The sequence below is a fragment of the Apostichopus japonicus genome, chromosome 3 (genome assembly GCF_037975245.1).
Source record: "Apostichopus japonicus isolate 1M-3 chromosome 3, ASM3797524v1, whole genome shotgun sequence".
NCBI classification, from domain to species: Eukaryota; Metazoa; Echinodermata; class Holothuroidea; order Aspidochirotida; family Stichopodidae; genus Apostichopus; species Apostichopus japonicus.
The window spans coordinates 21179304-21200420 of NC_092563.1; the positions used below are offsets into that span (position 1 = coordinate 21179304).

At 37.6% G+C, this 21117-nt stretch overlaps 1 protein-coding gene across 8 annotated transcripts in view; it reads left to right on the forward strand.

The window, feature by feature from the left end:
- Positions 1-13215, forward strand: part of LOC139965436 (probable phospholipid-transporting ATPase IIB) — a 40023-nt gene extending 26808 nt beyond the window's left edge. For all 8 annotated transcript variants that reach the window (XM_071967768.1, XM_071967773.1, XM_071967769.1 and 5 more), the window contains 10 exons: positions 269-361; positions 927-1010; positions 1676-1846; positions 2370-2558; positions 3722-3866; positions 4468-4532; positions 5165-5385; positions 7481-7589; positions 8221-8482; positions 9190-13215. In XM_071967768.1, the coding sequence (XP_071823869.1) occupies positions 269-361; positions 927-1010; positions 1676-1846; positions 2370-2558; positions 3722-3866; positions 4468-4532; positions 5165-5385; positions 7481-7589; positions 8221-8482; positions 9190-9326 (1476 nt within the window). In that variant the 3' untranslated portion in view covers positions 9327-13215. The remainder of the gene's footprint in view (positions 1-268; positions 362-926; positions 1011-1675; positions 1847-2369; positions 2559-3721; positions 3867-4467; positions 4533-5164; positions 5386-7480; positions 7590-8220; positions 8483-9189) is intronic.
- Positions 13216-21117: the final 7902 nt, after the last annotated feature.

The following is a 21117-nucleotide window of genomic DNA, read 5'->3' on the forward strand; positions in this document are numbered from 1 at the left end:
CGTAAACAGTCATTTCCCTAGCAGTTCATTAACCTTCAAGCCACAGTTAACTACAAATATTTAGTTTGCAACATTATGATGTCTTTACAAATATTATGGTGTTTGTTGTAAAACATTTAAAGATTCTGCATTTGTAATATCAAATGGAGGATATGCAGCTCTTTTTTTACCTTGCTAGGGGGAGTTGAGGGGGAGGGGGGGGTCAAATGGGAGGGTCTACAATAGCTTAACAATTGTTATATTTCCAGTGATATTGTTTTGATTGCAGGAGGAGAGAAGCGGCCAGATCATCTTCTTCCTAAAGGGTGCGGACACGGTCATGAACAGTATTGTACAATACAACGATTGGCTGGATGAAGAGGTTGGTGCTCCACTCTTAAATGTTATGTTTTATTAATTAAGGAGATTTTGTGGGGTTAAAGGTCTTCATGTATTCCTTGTCAAGAATCAGTGTGAATTGTATTGTTTGGTATATAAACTTCACAGCCTTAGCTTACTTCCTCAGAGAGAGCAAAGTTACATTATGTCCCAGTACAGAGACTTTAATATTAAGACAGTGATGGTTTGGTGCTCTAGAAGTCTAGAAATTGAAATATTGTACAAAAAATACAATAATAATCAATAAATCAATAAAAATAATCAGATATAACATAATGGTCGTAATGCTTCATATCATATTTTTTTTACTTTTCTCCTTCCTGATTCTATTCAATAACATTCTGCAGAATGTACCTTCTTAGTCCCCCACCACCCCAACTCCACCCCACCCCTCTCCCTCTAACCTCCCATATGTTACTGGCAGATCCGTTAACTACTTGAGAAGTGGGAACTTCAGAGCAATCTCTTACATTCTATAAGATGGTCTCTTTATCATTAAATTTTAAATTTTTCTATTTTAACTAATTCTCAATGACTTTCGTCAACAGTGTGGTAACATGGCTCGGGAAGGGCTGAGGACCTTGGTGGTGGCCAAGAAGAATCTGACCGAAGAACAGTACGCTTACTTTGAGGTGAGAGAAATGACTGTCGAAAAAAAAAAAATCAAAATAGGCACGAAATGCTTTGCTAAATGTTTGGTTTTTATTCCATTGAGATATGAAGAAAGAAAAAGAAAAAGAATATAAAATGTGACAGCACACCGAGTGTGAAAAATCATCTCAATATGTCTACACTATGGAACTGTCTTTAATTTTAAGACTTCCACAATCATTTTAGTTTCAATCTTGCAAAATAGCTGGATATATCTCATAGAGAAGCATCAATTGGACAAGTCTGTCATTCTATCCTGAAGTTGGTGCCTTATTAAAACAGATTGGATATCTCAAAATGTCAGTTAAAATTATTGTCAGTGATCCATTGTGTGCTACTTCTGTATTCAGTCACTTTTATTTTAAGTAAAACCAGACTGCAAACATCAGCATAGTCTAGACTTAGTCTAGACCCCAGCCACATTCTGTTTTCTTTCTTCTTTGAAAGGCTTTGGAGTGTCTTGACATATCTGATATTTGATCAACTTTATTTGATTTTTTTTTTAAGTTGATGGTAGTATATCCATACTGGAATCTGCCACTACTGAGTATGAGATAGAACTGATATTCCAATCCTGCTGTCAGTAGAACCTCACACACAAAGTCTCAAGACGGCATTTCACATTTCTTATACCTTTCAACCCCAGGGTCGTTACAACCAAGCAAAATTGGCCATCGTAGACAGGGCGAGTCAAGTGAATGCTGTCATCGAGAGCTTGGAGAGGGATATGGAACTGCTCTGCCTGACAGGAGTCGAAGATAAACTACAGCAGGATGTGAGGCCTACCCTCGAGATGATTAGAAATGCTGGTATCAAGGTGAGAAGGTTTAACCACCTGAAAATGATCGATTGGGCAGATATCATTGTGATATGATCTGGAAGGCAGGGCATATATATAAAAATAAAAATTGTGATTGTTAGAAGGTAGTCCAGAGGGTTGTTTGCTATACAGAGTTAAACTCTGCTGTTCAATGTTTGCTAGACGTGTGCTTGGGTCGGTGGGTCATTGTGTTGTGTTTTTTTTGGGGGCAGGGGGGGAGGGGATGGGGTAGGGGATTGATGTTAGATGGGTGATTTGTATGTATCTGATGGACGTTGCGTGTTGGAAATGAAACTAACATAGAAGTGCCAGAAAACATTTGTCTGGTATTGCATAACAAAATGCTATGGAAATATGGCTGTACAAAGAGAAACAGTGTATTGAAGTTGCCGTACAGAAAAGACAAAAGGAATTCATTAACCTCAAACTTGCTTTACAAAATGGGGAAGAGTAAATGATATCATTCGTTGAAGTAAGACCGACTATTTCACACATTCCCAACTACTTTATGTCTCTGCAGATATGGATGCTTACGGGAGACAAGCTGGAGACAGCGACCTGCATCGCTAAAAGCTCAAAGCTGGTGTCTCGGGGCCAAGATATTCACATCTTCAAGAAGGTGCTGGATCGTAACAACGCTCACCTGGAACTTAACGCATTCAGACGCAAGAATGATTCATCCCTCATTATTATGGGAGACTCCTTAGATGTATGTACCTTTCTTTGCCATGATGATGATTGTGGTGATGATGGTGATGATTGTGGTGATATGGTGATGATTGGGGTGATTGTGGTGATTGTGCTGATGATGATGATGGTGATGGTGATGGTGGTGGTGGTGGTGGTGATGGTGGTGGTGGTGGTGGTGATGGTGGTGGTGGTGGTGATGGTGATGGTGATGGTGATGGTGATGATGGTGATTGTGGTGATGATTGTGGTGATGATGGTGATGGTGATGATTGTGGTGATGGTGATGACGGTGATGATGATGATTGAAGCTATATGTTTGATAAGAAATTGCTTTTGTAAACAATATATTGGAGTCTTGTGATTCAATGGTTACTCCAGAAATGTAATGAAATGATGTTCATCTACATAAGGCTACAAGCCACCAGGGAGAGTATAGTTTATATCGGTGTTTAAACAATATTAGAGTAAGTGGGCAACTTTAATAGGTTGCATGTGATTTATGTCACATCGTTGAACCATTTCCCTATCCAAAGCTAGTTAGTTTAAAAACACTAACTCAACAATTGGTCTCATTGCTGCATCAGTGTCTACCTCAACAGACTTGCTCATTGTGTATTAGATAAAGATGGAGCTGTTGTCTCTTCTTCAACACCTGCTCTTCATAAATGCTTCTCTTCTACAATCTTAATGTCCACTAGCTTGAAACATGTACGAGGCTGATACTAGGAGACTAAACAAGGTCGTGGTGCTTTACAAATGTGTGAAATGGATTAATCTGAACTCACGGATGAAGTGAGTGATTGGGTCATTACAGCGTTAACACTTTAGTATGTGGTAGCTTCAATTTAGGTACAACTATGTTAACATAAGTGTTTTAAATTTTGATATGGCAGAGTAATCATAGGCTGGAAAGGGATTCAAATCAGTTTGTAACCTCATGAATACAAACCATGGCTTCTAACAATTGAACCATCCAACTCTGATTTGATGGCAGCATTCCTTAGTTAAGATCACTGATTGGATCCGATTCTCTGGTGAACGTTTTTTCAGCTCAGTCAAAGACTTGTTTGTTACTTTTCCAGCCTGTTTACTGTTCATTTTTGGGGGGATTTTAGAAGACCCAACATTAAGTTATTATTAATAAACAAGTTTTATTTTCTTCTCTATCCATTTATCTGACAGATATGCTTGAAGTTTTATGAGCATGAATTCATGGAGTTAGCTATCCAATGTCCTGCAGTGGTCGTCTGCAGATGTTCACCGACTCAAAAGGCTGACATCGTTAAGCTTATTAAGACTCACACAGGCAAAATAACATGTGCAATAGGTAAGATAAGCATTAATTTATCCGAATTAAACATTAATAAAGATAATTAAAAAAAATTCATATTTCAAATCCAATATCATGGATAATTTGAAACATTTCACATTCAAACTAAGTCAAGCCCCGACCTCAGGATGAATTCAGATTTGGCATAGGTCAAATTCCAATAAGTAATGACCTTCAATTTATCTGTATGTCATTGCTGGCTGGTTGGTAGGCAGCTGACTGTTGTTAACTTATCACTGTTAAACAATCTAATCAATCTTATGACATTCTAACTATTGTGATCTATTCCCCAGGTTTTCTATCATTTCTTATATGATATAGAGATTAAATAGGAGTCTCTCCAATGATGTCCATTCCCTGGTGCTTTCTTGGTTGTAACAAATGAAATCTGGGTGTAAACTCTGATTACACCCAAGGTTTGCACCCCCAGCAAAGAAATGGCTATACAGGGACCACGGTCCACACCCAAGTAAGGGATGGAAACCTCAGTGGGTTGAGTGTAGGGCTTGTAACCTAGAAGTCACTAGTTTATATCCCACTCAAGTGACAAATATCTTTGCTCTGTTTAATTGTTTTATATAATGTGTTTGATTCTCAGGGGATGGTGGTAATGATGTGAGCATGATCCAGGCAGCCAATGCTGGAGTTGGTCTGGTTGGGAAGGTAAAGTACCTTTGAATTCTTTCTTTTCCTGAGCTGTTGCGCAGCAGTTTTAATACAAGGCTCAGAGTGAATCCTTTTCAAAACTAAGAAAGGGACCAAAGGTTATAATGTAAGATCCTAAAGGTCTCTGTGATATATTTAAGTTGATAACACATTTTGCTTTTAGTATGGAATTTTTATTTTCCATCTCTTTGTGTCTGCAGGGGTTGGGACGGGTGTGAGAAGGATGACCTGATATGGAACATGAAGGGGGTACTGCAACTATTTGTTATTGTTGTTGCTCTTGGATTGGTAAAAGAGTTCTGATTCTGTTAAATCATCTTACAATGTGTTACATTTTTGTATTACCTGACCATTTAAGTTGTTGAATTGGATCTGAAATTGTGTCAAATTTTGTGATACAAAGTAAGAGTTTTCATAATAATTCTTTTTAAACATTTTATATAATATTTTTTAATTAAAGGTACAATACATGTGTCAGTTTGTTTTCTATAATGCATATCGTCTCTTTCATGTTTCCTTTGAAGTTTACAAGTTTGTGACACTTTACTCGTGCTTGTAGTAGTAACCCCGCCCCCGAGCCCCGCCCCGGATCCCGCCCTTAATATTCTAGCTGTCGTCTTTCACTACAGGAAGGAAAGCAGGCTTCTCTAGCCGCCGACTTCTCTCTGACTCAGTTCCGCTACGTCGGGAGACTCCTGACGGTCCACGGTCGTAACAGCTACAAGAGCTCTGCTGCCCTCAGTCATTTTGTCATGCATCGCGGCTTGATCATCTCGGTCATGCAGGCCATCTTCTCGTCCCTGTTTTACTTTTCATCGGTGGCCTTGTACCAGGGTGTGCTTACTGTTGGGTATGTAACAAGTCATCCTCCATTTAGGTCACAAAGGTTTACGTCTTTTCCGGATGTGTTTCACGATGCTTTGAGGTACACTGCAGGACCAACGTACCCAGAGCATTGCAACCTTGTAGGAGAAAGCATTGTCTTGCCAGCTGTATGCACTAAAATAATAAATTCCCTGTATTTCTAAATTGGTTTGCTTCCTAGGATTTCCATATCATTAGTGTCATGAGCCGTAGTGTTTTAATTTCTCTTCAGACGCTAAATGAGCATAGTATCTGGGGAATAGCAACTCCCAGAATAGCAGAATAGCAACTCCCAGAATAGCAACCCCAGAAAATCCTGAGTCAAAGTAGAAATTAAGAATTTTTTCGTCATCTGTAAATAAGACGGTAAACTGGTTTCGATTCAGTTGCCCTCCTCATCCACTGATATTTGAATGAGACGTCAAATGAGAGCGTGACTGTTGCGCTGAAGAAAACATTCAGCAAGTGTTTGCTTTACATGTGATAGATATCTGTAACATGTGAGCATTGCTTGTCACAACTAAGCAATGCTTGTTATTTATCAGCAATGTTTGGTTAGCTTTAGTAATACTCATTTACTTAAGCAATGCCCGTAACATGTTAACAGTGATTATAACAGTGAAGTATGAGTCAGTAATGCTGTGTTCCTCATGAGCTGTGCTTGATAAATGAAAGCAATGCTTCTAAAATGAGAGCATTGCTTGATATATGTGATCAGTGCTTTATGTGAACAGATCAGCAATGCTTTTAAAATTTGAACAGTTCCTGTTACATGTCCACAAAACATGTAACATATGAGTAATGCTTTTCAAAATGTGAATAATAAAAAGGTGAACAAACAAATTAAATATAACAATGGTGCATCATATTTATGTGGGCGATGCTTTAAAGTGTAACCAGTGCCTGTTACAGGTTAGCAATGATTTACCTTTTCATTTCATATTCATTCTAGTCCAACAATTTTGAACCACAAGCATCAGTATCTTGCAACAAACTTTTTAGAAGGTCAAAATGTTTTGGAATCTGTAATAATTTTCTTCAATCATTTGCAGAATAGCAAAACACTTTGAAAAAACCCAATAATTGGTAGAGATTCTGCTATATAGTATAGGCTACTTGTCAATTATGAAACACACGATAACTGGGACAGGATAGCTAACCCATGCGTGTCAATAATGAACCACAATGGAGCTTTCATGCAAAACTATATCTATTCAGGTTTATAAAGAAACAGCTGGATACTAGTGTGTCAGTATGGAAGGGAAATCCCCTGTTCATTAATTCCCAGCTGTGCTGCATACTGGCAGGTTTAATAGGTCACCCTAGATTTATTAAACTTTGTCTGGTCTGTTCTACTGATGACCTGCTGGGTGTTCAGTGGTCTGGACTGTTTGGTCAGTGGTTTTATCTCTGACCTGTAGAGATTCCATGATAGGGAGATTCCATTTCTCTTTGTGTTTTATTCATCGTTGACCTTCAAAACGCTCCACATGTGTCCATGTCATTCCATTAAAATACCATGTTGTTGTTGTTTAGAAGAACTTGTGGCATTTTTAGGGCCACTGCTGGTAAGGTTTTTGCGACTAAAGTATATACAACAAGGAATTGTGTCACATATTTCCATATATTTGTTTTTAATTCCTTGCCGGGGGCAAAAGGAATCTATTCGATGATGATGGTGGGTGTGTGTGTGTGTTTGGATGTATGTGAGACTTGCTTGTGAACACGGTAACTCAAAAGTTCATGGTGGATTAACTTCATACTTGGTATGTGGATCTGTCTTATTGAGTTCAAGAGGCATATTGTTTTCTGTGAATTTCAACGGTCATTTGGGGTCAACAAAGGTCAAAGTCTGCAACATTGTGAGCACGAAAACTCAAAAGGTACATCTTTGTAGAACTTCTTACAAGGTATGCAGATACAGCTTGTTGAGTAAAAGAACGCTATTGAAAAAAATTAAAGCGCATTGAACAACTTTTGTTGGAGTCTGCGCTATAGAAGACTAGTTATTATTAATCAGCTTACTGGTATTCTGGCTGACTGATGTTATTGTGAAGTCCATTTCATTTCTCTTCTCTCAGTTATGTGACAGCTTACACCATGTTCCCTGTCTTCCTGTTGGTATTGGACCATGATGTCACACCGGACACTGCTATGAGATACCCAGAGCTCTACAAAGAGTTACTAAAGGTACAAGATTTCGGAGTGGGGAGGAGGGGTGAATCAAAAAGGAGGGAATAAAATATTGATGTAGATTTTCTCTTTACTGAAATCCAAGTAAAACTGTGTTCTGCTTTTCTTGTCCCAAGTTTGAACTTTGGTGAAAAGTGCCAGTTGGCTTTCTGCATGTTGGATATAAAAAAATATGACAACAAGTTTCTATAGAAGTATTTATGAACAATGGGGCAAGAAATAATTGATCCAGTATTGCATGGCAAAATCATATAAAATACAGGCAAATTGCTGTATGAAATATATATAAGCAGTTTTGCACACAAGAACTAAGGAAAGTACTTAATATAAGAGACACAATTTCAGAAACTTCAATGACTGCTCCACAAATTTGAACACTAAATTAATATCCGGATTGGAATCTTTAAAGTGTTCTGATAATAACTAGCATTTGGGGAGTCAGTCTTGTAGAGTGACAAAAATTGACATTGCAAATTCTGTAACAGAAAAACCTACTTAATAATGTAAAATTCAATCCTTAGAATGATTACATATATTCACTTACTGTTATTTGTGAATAACAGATAACCAACATTTCTTATTGATTCACAAGTTCACAGTTTTTCAAATCCCTGACTACTTTCAACAGGGTCGAGAGCTATCGTACAAGATCTTTTCGGTGTGGATCTTAATCAGTATCTATCAGGGTGGCATAATTATGTATGGCGCCCTTATGTTGTTTGAAGGAGAATTCTTGCACATCGTGGCTATATCGTACACGTCGCTGGTCATCACCGAGCTGTTGATGGTGGCGTTGACGATCCGCACCTGGCATTGGCTAATGTTCATCGCCGAGTTTCTTAGTATTATCGTATACATTGCATCCATGTTCATCTTTAAATCATATTTTGGTGAGTTTTGTTATCAAAAAATTCAAATTCCATTAAAATTTTTTTTTAAATTGTTTTAAATCATGTATTACAAAAGTCAACACAGATGGTAACGTAAACAAAATTCCAATAGGTTAATATAATTAGAACTAGTAAAAAGCAAAACTTGTGGTGGGATTTAATGAGTTCTCTGCACCATTAGGTTGAAAATGGCTTCCCAAAAAGATATTTTATCGCAGAGTTACCAATTTTGATATGTTTGGTGAACCTTATTGAATGTATCTATCAACAGTAGTGGTCATTGCAATTGAGCTGACCTATCATTCTAATGTACAATGTTTGAAAATGTTATATTCTGTTTAGAAAAACCCCTGAAAGGTTTGCAAAATATCTTTTGAAATAAACAAGAACAACTTTATATACATTATCTTCAGTTTTATCATATTTGAAGGAGAAATTAACAAGAACAACTTTATGAAGCCAAAAATAAAACATACTGTGATCCATTTTTCTAGACTTTTTCTATCTGGCAAAAATTGGTTACTTTCAAATAACCATAGCTGGTGTTAGAAGTATTATTTTTAATATTTAATTTTCAGCTAGCATTGTGGAATTACATTGTTTGACACAGAGATAATTCTTTGTTAATTCCATTCTCTCATCTATTTTACCTTTTATTTATGTTAATTTTTTTTAAATTTTCTTTCTTTCTTTCTTTTCTTCTGCAGACACTGCTTTCATCGTAACCGGAGAATTCTGGTGGAAGGTCCTCGCCATCACATTAGTCAGCTGCGTACCCCTCTGTATCCTCAAATTCCTTCGTAAGAAATTCAGTCCTCCCAGCTACTCCAAGTTGAAAGAATAATGGAGAGAGAGAGAGTGGGGTCTAATAACAGACGCAGCCTTTGTCGTTATTGTAAAATAAGTCTGTCAACGGTACGGTTGGTAATTGAAAAAACAGTAATCGGATGCTACTTTGAATGTTCTGCGTTTAATAAGTCTGTCATGTGACAGGAGTTTGAGTGTTCACAGACTTGCAGGACGGATCAAAGAACCTCTTGTGACAATGGAAGCAAAAAGGTCTTTTTCTTTTTCAATTAGTTTTATGTATGTCTTTCCTTTTTAGTAGGTTTATCACGTCGCTTATCTGTGTTCAATGTACCTTTGACTTTGTATGTGGTTTGTCTCTGATATTAAAGCAGTATTTAAAGTTAAATGTGCCAAAAGTCATGCTAACAGAGATTTTACAGTAAAGCTGGATTGTCTCAAGCAGCAAAAACAGATTCCTGGCTCCTTTAAGATAACATTCAGGTTTTCATTTGCGGTCAAGAAGACACATACTAACAGGCATGCACACTGCATTTGACAGTAGCGAAGAACCAGAACATGTTTTCCATTGCAGCATTGCGGGGAAAGACATATGTTCAAAACTCAAACAAATACAGATGGTTTTGTTATAATGTTTTAGTTATATGTGTACTTCATGCAGTTGTGCAAGAATAACAAAAAATTAAAAATATTGTTTGGATTTCACCGGAATAGAGATCTCTGTGATATAATTGTTTTTTCTTTCATTGACAACTGGTGTTGTGTTAGTGGTTATGATTTAAAATGCAAGAAAATCGCCATATTAGTAGAGGGAAAAACCCTTTTTAGATTGCCTTCAATGTAAAGAGTTCCTTCAAGTGAGATAGTAAAACTTGGAGGGAATTACATTGGTGTACTGAAATTAGAGCGAAGAGGCATCGGGAGTCACATCGATAAAATATATTCAGTCTTTCTTTTTTGTTTCTTCTCGTATGAGTCGAGAGAATCATGTAATAACAAAGGTAGAAATAAAAAGAACCCTTAAAATGGAGACAGAATCCTCCCCCCTTCCCCCCATGCCCCACCCTAATGTTTCTGTGGCTGCGTGAAGTTACAGTCCCTGTCTGGCAAACCAACGCTGCTTTCATAAAAATTAATATTTAATATTGTAATTGATCAGAGTAATCCATTTTCCATCTTCTAAATTTCTTACCGTCAAAAGAGAAAAGATAAAAAAAGCCTTAGTATTGCCTCAGCTGCTCATGTTAAATATCTCCCAAGCTAATTATAGCTGATTCATGTTTTTTTCCCCTCTTTTCTTCCTTAATTGTTTTTTTTTTCATACCTATGTCAATTGTTTAACTTCCTCTTAACGATGCAATGTACACTTCTTTGTATTTCTATATATTTAAATTTCCTAGTTTGTTTTGTTTTGTTTTTGGCATATTTTTCTACTGTAACCAGAAACTAATTATTTCATAGATTTTACTATTTGCAGTATCGTAGCAACAGTTGTCTTCACTATATATTCACTTCGTAAAATTTTCAAACTCACAAGGTACCTTGGATCTTTAGATGTTAATTATCTTCTTCTATTCCTTATTTCACAAGTCTTTGTTTTTCAAGCGTAATATTTACTACCGGGCTGTTGTCATTATTATACTTGTTATGAAGTCTTCTTCATTCTTTCACATTTTTCTGTTTAATGTAGTGTTCAAGGTCTGTTTTCATATCTCAATTTGTGAATGAAGATTGTCTAGAAAACCGTTTAAAGATCTCTGGGAGGGAGGGTGCATTATCTCATTGGGTACTTTCTGAATCAACCACAACATCCCAATCATCACAGTGATAGCAAAATGTGTTGTGTTGCTTTCATATTTTGCATTTTATTCACAAATTTGAATGCTGTTGTCTCAAAATCAGTCGAATGGAATTGAAAACTGATTCCACAAGGATGCTTAGCCTGTACTCCTCTTACATTAACCAAAGACAAATGTTTACCGGGAATATTCTTCTAAATATTGACAAGAAACTGCAAACACCAAAGTATTTTTTTTCCTCAAAATTAATGCTTGCTGAAGGTTTAATTAAGTGCTGCAGTTACAAGTTATCAAACACACACATTATCTATTGTGTCTGCATTCGCTGAAGATGCAACATTGTTGCCTACCAGCAGCTCATCCTAATCACATCTCTGGGTTTTTCCTTTTCTTCTTCTTCCTTTAATGGCAATATTGAGATGTGCAAGTTCATGAAATCGTCCTACCGTTTCTGGGTCTATTAATAGGACAAAAAAAAGAGAGAAAAATATTTTCCTTTTAACATCTTGACATTTACTCTATGTGTACATTGTCATTCCTTGCATGGATTATTGATTTATTTTTGTGTAAATCATCTTCGTAAGAAATTTAATATTTTTTCATCCGAGGTGTTCTATCTGTTTATTTCAATCGACCGAGGGATCGACGTCGTCAGATAAAGAGTGGAAGTCTGTTATTATCACATGTATTCTGTCAAGTATTTTGTGAATGTATGCTACAGTGTGAATTAATGTATTTACATGGAATTTACCCGCTTTTTATTTGCACATCTTCAATTTCGTAGAGAAAGTGGAAAATAGCTATTTAAAGGAAGGAATTGAAAAAAAAAAAAAAAAACAAGAATTGTGGAAGGAGATTGAAATGTTGAAAGAAGTTCAATGGTCTTGTTAGATAGTGTTGAGTATGATTATGTAATACACACCACAGACCAATTACAGACCGATCTCATCGCTAGTTATCTTAGCAAAGGGTCAATATGGTAAAGTTTCATTAAGATAGTGGTCTGGTGGAATTTTGTATTATTTAACACACATGGGCAGTAGGGTTCCTAAAGAACATGATATATCATTTAAGGTCATAAGTATGTAAAACATTCTCTGCTTGTTTAATCTCCAAGCATCATTGATGTTTTCCAAGGTTTTGTACAAATTAGTGTAAAAAAAGTTAAATTTATTTAATGTTAATGTTGGGAGGAAAATATTGAAAGCAATTTTTGTTTCCATTTCAAATTGATAAATTACAGCAGCAGTTTTAGATTCACATTCTTTAAAACATTACAGCAAGTATTAACTATATCATAGCAAAAAGTACAGTACTTTGGTTTTCCACAATTTGAAGGAAGGAACTTGCCTCAAAATCCCAAATGATAGTGGTGCCATGAGTCAAGGAGGGGAGAGGCCAAACTCCCCTAGATTAAGTGTTGGCACCACTAATCTGGGATCAGGGAAACTTGGTAGAGACCACCTACTTGCTCTCTTGTTGTATGCATAAAGTACAATGTGTGTATGATTCTTACATAGCCTGTATGAAAGAAAATTCACTGTAGTAGACTTGAAACATCAGCCTCTGGTTAATGAAGCTAAAATGACCTTAGTTTGTGATGGAAAGAGCCATTTATACTTACCGTTATATTTGTAATGTATAATGGACAGAAAGGTGTTTTGTTTACCTTTTTTTGATTGTTTATTTATATTACAAGATACTATTCTTTTTGACTGTAGACTGGTCTTTGTTCCTCTATAGATATATAAGCTTTATGATTTTGTTTTGATCAGTTATGTTGTAATTTTAGTTTTGAAAAATTTATTCACGTAGAAGACAAAAAAAAAATTATGTTTTCAGTTTTTTTTTGCTTAGCCACTTTGGTTGCAATCACTCTGTTTTGAAATAATATTCTCGAATTTTGTTTGCCAGATGTTTGTGAAAGACAATAGTTTGTTGTTGTTGTTGTTGTTGTGTTATTCACCAAGTGCAATATATATGTTGACAAACAAAACTAGAAGGTAAATCACATGATCCCAAAAGGGATTTTAGATATTGTATTCGCATAGCAAAGCAACAATAGAACAAAACATACCGAATGAGATCAGATAAATAAAGAAATAAATAATTTTTGATCAAAATGTTTGCCACTGTTGTTTCTATTCTTTATTCTTATTTTTATATTCTGAAAATTATTCTGAATTTTTATCTTTTAAAGATTTCGAGTTGTTCATATGTAATTTTACTGGCTGCTATGTGTGTGTTCATGTGTCTAGTATATATGTATTTATGTATTTATGTTGTATACAAGTGGGGTTGTTTCTGACAGAGGAAGTTGTTATTTAACCAAATGAATGGGTTGGATGGCCTACATTCACAGGGCATTAGTTTTCGTTGGTTACATGCCATAGACCTGTAAGAACCCAATGCAGTCAAAGTGGTGTGTGAGTTTAAGCAATACCCTAGCTTATTGTAAACACAATATCATATCGATGCTAAGATGTTGGCAAATTGCATATTTAGCATGTTGTGGTGCTGCCCAAGTTCAAGGTTCCAACTTTATTGTGGTAGAGATGAAAGTTTGTGTGAGGTCAGTAGAGGTCAAATTGAAAGTCTACAAAGTTCTAAATCTCAAAGTAAATCATAACTTGGAAAATGTTTGTACATTCATCAGAGATTGGCTTTATGACAAATAACCAATGTCTTTGGTGGAAGTCTACGGTCAACAGAGGTCAAAATCTTTCAAGAAAGAAAAGAAAAACAACTTGTAAATAGGGTATCTCAAGGAGAAAGTTGGCAAATATTATATATAAATATAAATAATCATAATAATAATAATATTATATGGCCCATGGTCAGTTGGAGCCAGGAGAAATGTGGGATGATGATATTTGTAATTATTTTCAGGATGATTGCAACAAGTGGCCCTGATGACATCATTGTCCATGGGGGAGGGGGGGGGGCTCACCTGGCCTGTGTGGTAATCTATAAGACCAGCAGAGGCCAACACAAAGGTCAAAAGGTTTGAAAATCTTGCAAGCTCTTCATTTGAGGTCAAAATCTGAAACCTTTAACACGTTATCTCGAGAAGGGGAATGTTCATAAGTGTCAGAATATGTATGTGGCTTATCAATAATGAGTGCAGAGTGCCTTTTTAGTGGGGTCAAAGGCAAATTGAGATCAAATGTGGCTTTCGCAATGGTGATGGGGTCCCAGGTAGACAATCCCCAGCAATCGCCCCGTCTACTCCGTAACATAACTCCATGATCGTAATTGTACTTTCTTATACTAGGGGACTAGTATAAACACAGATCCATTTAGCAGGACGTTCGCTAGACTTAACCATTCATAGTGAATATTTACAATACGCAGAGAGGGTTGTTTCTTACCGCTGCAACAGGAAATATACTAAACTATTTGTTTTTCCGACATCGTTTCTGGTAAAGATCTCAACATTAAATTGGTCACATAATAGAAAGTTAGGCTACACATCGAAAGCTGCCTATGGCGTACTTTCATGAAATGAGAATTCGCTGCACTTTTGTGACACCGGAAATTTTCAAGTGAAATTCTGGCAAGTATCTCCGAAAACATATATCGTTATACCGCCTACCTCATACTGGTAGCCCAAGTAGCCGCCTACCTCACAATTCGGTTTTTGTCAAAAAAAAAAACATTCACACACTACATGTATAGTCGAAGTTTAAAGGCATCGAAAACTCGCCCAAACCGCGTGCCGCGCTCTGAAAATGTTAACTTTCCGTTGCTTGCAAGTGAAGTTTTCTACTTGTCGCTACAAAATGCAGACAGTAATGAAACGTGATACATTGTTATCTTTAGCTGGACCAGCGGTGTCCATCGCTCTATCGTTTGTACACTGTGCTGTGGGTATTGACCGCAGCTGTATGTACTGACTACACTAGTGTCTAAATTACCGACGGTAGCAAGCTGTATTTGTGTTTTCTGGGATCGATGGTGGTGTCTAACATTCTGTTACACCCCATTCGAAACTAGGTCAGATTACCGGCATGAGACGTTTCTTTGTGCGCGAGTCTTCACACCCTTTAAGAGAAAGGAATTGTCTCTGCATCGTTTGGGCTAAGTAGGTTTGAAGCAAGTGCTTTGACGGTTAACCATGTAAACTCTTTGCATAATATATTTCGAGATTGCTAGACAATTACAGATCATATAAATTAACATTAAAGGTGCTAATATATAATATCATCGACTCAAAAATGGTTCTTGCCTAGCCGTTAGTATTTCGTATGACTAAGAGCTAGGAAGATTTATAACAAGATTTGATAAAGTTTGTCTCATGCAGTAGAAATGTACATTATTCATTAGTTATATTTAAATAGCTGACTCTGTTTACAAGTGACAAAATATAGCACCAATTAGCATCCTTCATATGAACAACTTTTATTAAAGGCGTGCCCCCTTCCCCCCCCCCACTTAGACCCCTCCTCTGGATTTATCACTTATCATCTTAACCTTCCCACTACAAAGAAAGAAAGGTACCGTTGTTGCGTCCTTGGTGTAAACCCTATATCTTGATATGAAAAGTCATAAATACAGGCGTTAATTAAACCATAATTCTCTGAATCTTAAAGTTGGGACAAACACCCCCCCCCCCCCGTCCATCCCCTCCCACACCCACACAGCGCTAAAGCTGGCTACACGCCTGAGTTTGACAAGTAAAAACCAAACAGGGACCACCCCATGTGACCTTTGCATCTTTGTTTTCTACGTAGATGATCCTGTTGGTCTCTGAATCACCGTCGAGACGTGGTCTCTTATCAGATTCGACTTCTGGAGTTCTCATTAAATCATCACAACAGGAAAAAGAAAAATCAGAAACTTGAGAATGTAAAAGAAATGTAACTACGATATGAAAACTGAAACCTTTATCGATATATGTTATGAATTATCATCCTATTAATAGCGCGGCACCTTAACACAAAGCAGAGACTCGTCTGTATGAATATAGTATATACTCTTTTGTATGCACATGTGGTTAGTGATTTTCATTTTAGTTGCGAACATTTGTAATGTTGCAGAAGAGGCGAGACATCGGTTAGACCACCGGAATTGCTGCCGCAATAGCAATGCACAAGAAAAGCATACTATGTATAAAGTAAAGAAGAACGTCTGCGCGCGAAGCATGGATTTCCTATCTAAAAGTCATCACAATTTGTGTTTGTAGCTAGGTTTTAGTATCCATGCGTTTTATTGGATGTTTTCAGTCCAACTTTTTGTTGGTCATTCCATAGATTTGGATATGACATTGTGACAGCTAGCTTCATCATTTTGTCTCCGTTGCACTGTGTATACGTGTGCTATATTTTCTGTGTACTAAAATGCCTTATGGCACATCAGTATGCAACGGTGATGCATTTCTTTATTGAAAATAGGTTGCTAAAGAAACTATAATTCAGGCGTAACGGCCGGGAGGTTATTGAATCAAGAATATTATTGACACCCTCAAGGTATGTCGCTTTAATGTACTGTTAACGCCTATCGCTTCCCCATGTCTCTTCAAGTTTACCAATTCAAGCCATGGTTGAGCTGAGGTCAAAGGTGATACTCCGGGTCTCCGACTCTGTAAACGTGACTTCCGTATCCATAGGAATAATTTCGTAAAAATAGTTTTCTAAAGGTCTTTATGTATTTATTTTATCAAGAAAATCTGCCACAAAATGAATAAAGGAAAGCTGAATAGGTTATGTACCTTATACCGTGGAAGTATTAATTTCATGCTTATACCATACGTCGAGCTGTGGCATTATCTTTATCTTCGTCCGAGGGAATATAGGTTCTGACCCTCCCCCCCCCCACCCCAACCTCCCTCATTAATGTTCTGTGTATATAAAACTTCCCCAAGTTCACAATTCATGTAGAATGAAGCTCATTAGGCAAAACACAATAATAATCATAACAATAATAATAATAACGACTGCAGCGTAATCAGCAATATATACCTCGCTACGGTTAAAGCAACACCGCCACCACTTACAGAAGGAAACTTTTCATCAAAATCCATTTTCTATGAATATTCATCACGTGGTAATAATCTCAGTTTGTCATCTAACTTGCTCCAGGTTCGCTCTTAAAAACTGCAGTCTTTTAAGGCCTAAATGTTTAAGTTGCTCATGCGACAAAATGTTACAACACATAAGATAAATATCAGTATATACCCGATTGAAAACAGTTGTAAAAATAAGACAGTAATATCGAAACTAGAAAGGGCGGGTTACCACATCGTGTTTGGTTTACTTTAGTTCTGGTATGTATGTCTACCAACCAGGTGGCAAGTGGCCTTAATTATAAAATTTCATTTCTAAATAATACTGTAATAACATTTCGCAAAATTAGATCAATTAAACGTACTTTTATTCGGTTTTCTTGCCCTCCATTTTACTACCCCCCCCCCCCCCTCGGCATGTTGTTCTTGTTGATGTTTTTCAAGAATATGGAATGTATAATAATGTAGCTAACTGGGAAACTTTAAATATAACTGCAGACAGACGTTTAGAGTGAGAGAAATGCCATAGTCCGACTAAATAGGGGATAATGTGTTGTGCTAATTATGTCTCTACATCTATACGTTACGGTTTTGAAGATATTCAAATTTATATAAACGTCTACACTCATGGACGACGTCTTGTCATCAGTCCAGACGTAAACCAGTTTAGTTCCGGAAGTTAGTAGGATAAGCTCGTATTTATACCCCCCCCCACTACCCCTCCCCTCCCACAACATACACAGTTTATCATAGGATGCATACGGACTTTGGTGATACCAATCAGGTTAAATGAAGTATATATTTACACACACACCTACAATACCCACATTGCTAGTGTTCTGCTAGGGTCTAACACTGAACGTATACTGTAGCCTACTGCAACACGGACTCGGATCGAGTTCAATTGATCAGTTCAAGGCCCTCCGTGACTATTAGTGTTAACAAGGACCTAAAACAGCTCTGCGGTGTTAGTCACGTGTGCGGACTATACACTGACCTAAACAATTACATGATCAAACCATCACAGTACCATCGTTTCATATGTAGAGATAAAGCTTACTTTATTCATCTTGGTTATATTAAAAAAAAAAAAAAAAAAATCCGTTCTGTCGAGGTACTACAGAAGAAGCTTTTGACCTTCAACGCCAAGTCTTCCATGAAATTAAATGACAGTAAAAAGAAGTTTAATTACACAGTGATAATTTTTTTCCCTGGCACCTGGGTGTATGGTGTTATGATTAAAGGTTAAAGGTTAGGACTAAACACCGTAAACAGACAAAGCGTGCCGGTGACATCGAAAGTCACATGTTTACAATATTATTCATCAGAACTGAAATGTTCTCACGACCAAAAAGAATCTTTGTGTGAACAGATCTCTTTGCTTTTAGTGTTTAGTGAAGCAAACCTTAATTTATCGATTTAAAATTTCGGGTAAGTTTGCAAGACGAGCATATGTGATGGGTGGAAGCGGTAGGCAACGCGGGATGGGAACGGGAGTACAGACCAGGGTCCGTGATTAATAAAGGGGTACGGGAAAATCTGGGATAAGTTCATATATACTTAAAGAAAAGTGAAGATTTCCAAAGAGGAATGACATCATTTTTCCGGGGCTCGACAAGGCATTCGAAGCCCAACTGTGAAAGTGGAGTGTGTGTGTATTGGGTGGAGGGGGAGGGGGGGGGGGATTACTGCTTCTCATCGTAATACATGACGCGGTGTTTCCCACTTTGACTCAGTCCAAACAATTCATGAAAATATGCCTCCATGCAGTTAGGGCGGAGATGTTAGTGTCCACATGGACTCCGTCTCCATCCGGGTATGAACTGAGATGTTGTGAGTGGATGCGTTCCCTCGGTGACGCCGTTAGATTACCCCACTAGGAGCAACGTTGTAATTGTCTTATATCATCTACATACACCAGAGAGTTCCATAACAACTCCCTGCATACACTGTACTGTATCGGTCGTATACAGTACTATACATGAAATGAGTTCAATATTAGACTTGCCATAGTCCGTTTATTGTTTTCAATATACCAGGTTAATATATGTCCTTGTACTCAGTATCAGGGATGACATTCCAATCGCGGGTGACACACTATAGTCCATCAAACCTGGCCAAATTCCTTAACTCTCGCATACATATTGTGCTCATTTTGAACCAGCCAAAGTACAGCCTATATTTTCATGGGATTTTACCTCTATATTTTGGACTAGCTACATAAGACCTTTTGATTTTCATATTGTAGTAAACAATAAGAAATTCAAAAGGAGTGGGATCACAAAGGCCGATCAAACACACCCACCCGCCCACAGACACACCTCAAACGAATTGCCGGTTCTGCTTTGGGCAACAGTGTATGGAAATCAAACCCTATCGGTCTAATAGAACCAAAAACTCGGCTGTAGGCGGAAACGGATCGATTTCTGCAAAAGCCTCCCTGTGCCAGAGTCAGTTCAAAATTATAGCATGATAAGCATATGTATCGAATTGCAATTGCATAGCTGATAGGCTTTTGAAAATCTCTCCTGTCGCGATTTTAACAGTATACATAATCACAAAAATATAGCCGAGTATTGTTTCGTAAAAGTATTGTGTCGCTCTACATACTTCATACTTGAAGCATTTTCCGTTTTTTTTATTTTTTATAGCCAGTCTTACTAAGAATTATGTGGCCCTGGGTTGTACCTAGAAGTTAGGGGCGCGTAAGAAGGTATACTTCGAGAGGAGGGGGTTGGGGGGGGGGTTGGTTGACTCGAAAACAAGGGAATCAGCCCCCTCCCACGGCATCCACGTCCACTGACAGATAGAATACTACCAAAAACTCTTAGTGTATAGTATACAAAGGCCCTATATAGTAGATAACTGATATGTATAATACAACCTGAACAGTTGAAAACTCCTAAACATTGTTTCAAAATTTGCAAACTATACTGCACTATTTTGCATTATAAGCGCCATCCGTTTTACCACAATTTCACGAAGGGAGGAAAACATGACCCCCTCTCCCGACCCCCCCCCCCCGCAAGCCCCGCTACTTCTCAACACACCTAGCTCCCATATGTGGGTTGTTGATATATGTACTGACAAATTTAGCAAGTTAATGACTTATAAAAGAAACTATCAAATATATGAACTCTTGTGACACCAACAAACTTAAGTGACAACATGTGTATATCAGTGTGTGTGGCGGGGTAAATAATTGCTGTGATACGCAAGACCGTTTTAATTTACGTATAGTAACAAATGTATTTTAGTATCGGTATTCTCGATAAACTACTGTCAGCAGGTCAACGTACCCGGATAAAGAGATACCTGTAAAATCGAGACAAGATGGCAACCTCGTCTGCATATGGCTAACATACGTCGAGTGACGTCACAGACGACATTCCCCTCGCTGTTCGAATGTCAACATTAATCTTGTCTGTAAACCAATATCGTATCTTGTTTTCTTTCTTCCTATACAGAGGAATTAGGACCAGACATAATCTGCACTAAGGTTGTAGGAACTGACTTTTCGGTGGGTTGCGGGATTTTTGAAGACCGTCGGATTTTTTTTATTAATTTGTTTATATTTTATTTACAGTTTTAGAAGCTTGCCGACATTGATAGTCAAAGCTGGCTTTCGTGCATCCTGAGCATTTCATTGCTTCTGATGGGTGGGGATCTGGTGGGCCGTGGCTCGGTACTCATTTAAGCTCCTAGTAGGTCTTGGGCCTAAACGTTTGGGCGCACAGCTGGTCGATCGAATGGTGAAACACAGTATTGCAGCCTTTAGTCGGCCGCACACTGTCCGATTGATCACAACCCGATTGTCATAATGTGGAAAATCGTAGGCAAGTCGAGGCAAATGTATAAGCGTGCAAGGGCGTAGGAACCGGGGGGGGGGCTGGGGGGCTCCAGCCCCCAGTGAAAAATGTGGAGGGGCGGAAGTATCATTCCGCCCCCCGGTTCGCAAGTCAGAAAACCCCTTTTTCATTTTCAAATGAGAAAATAATCTCATTTGGAGCACCAAATTGCATCTA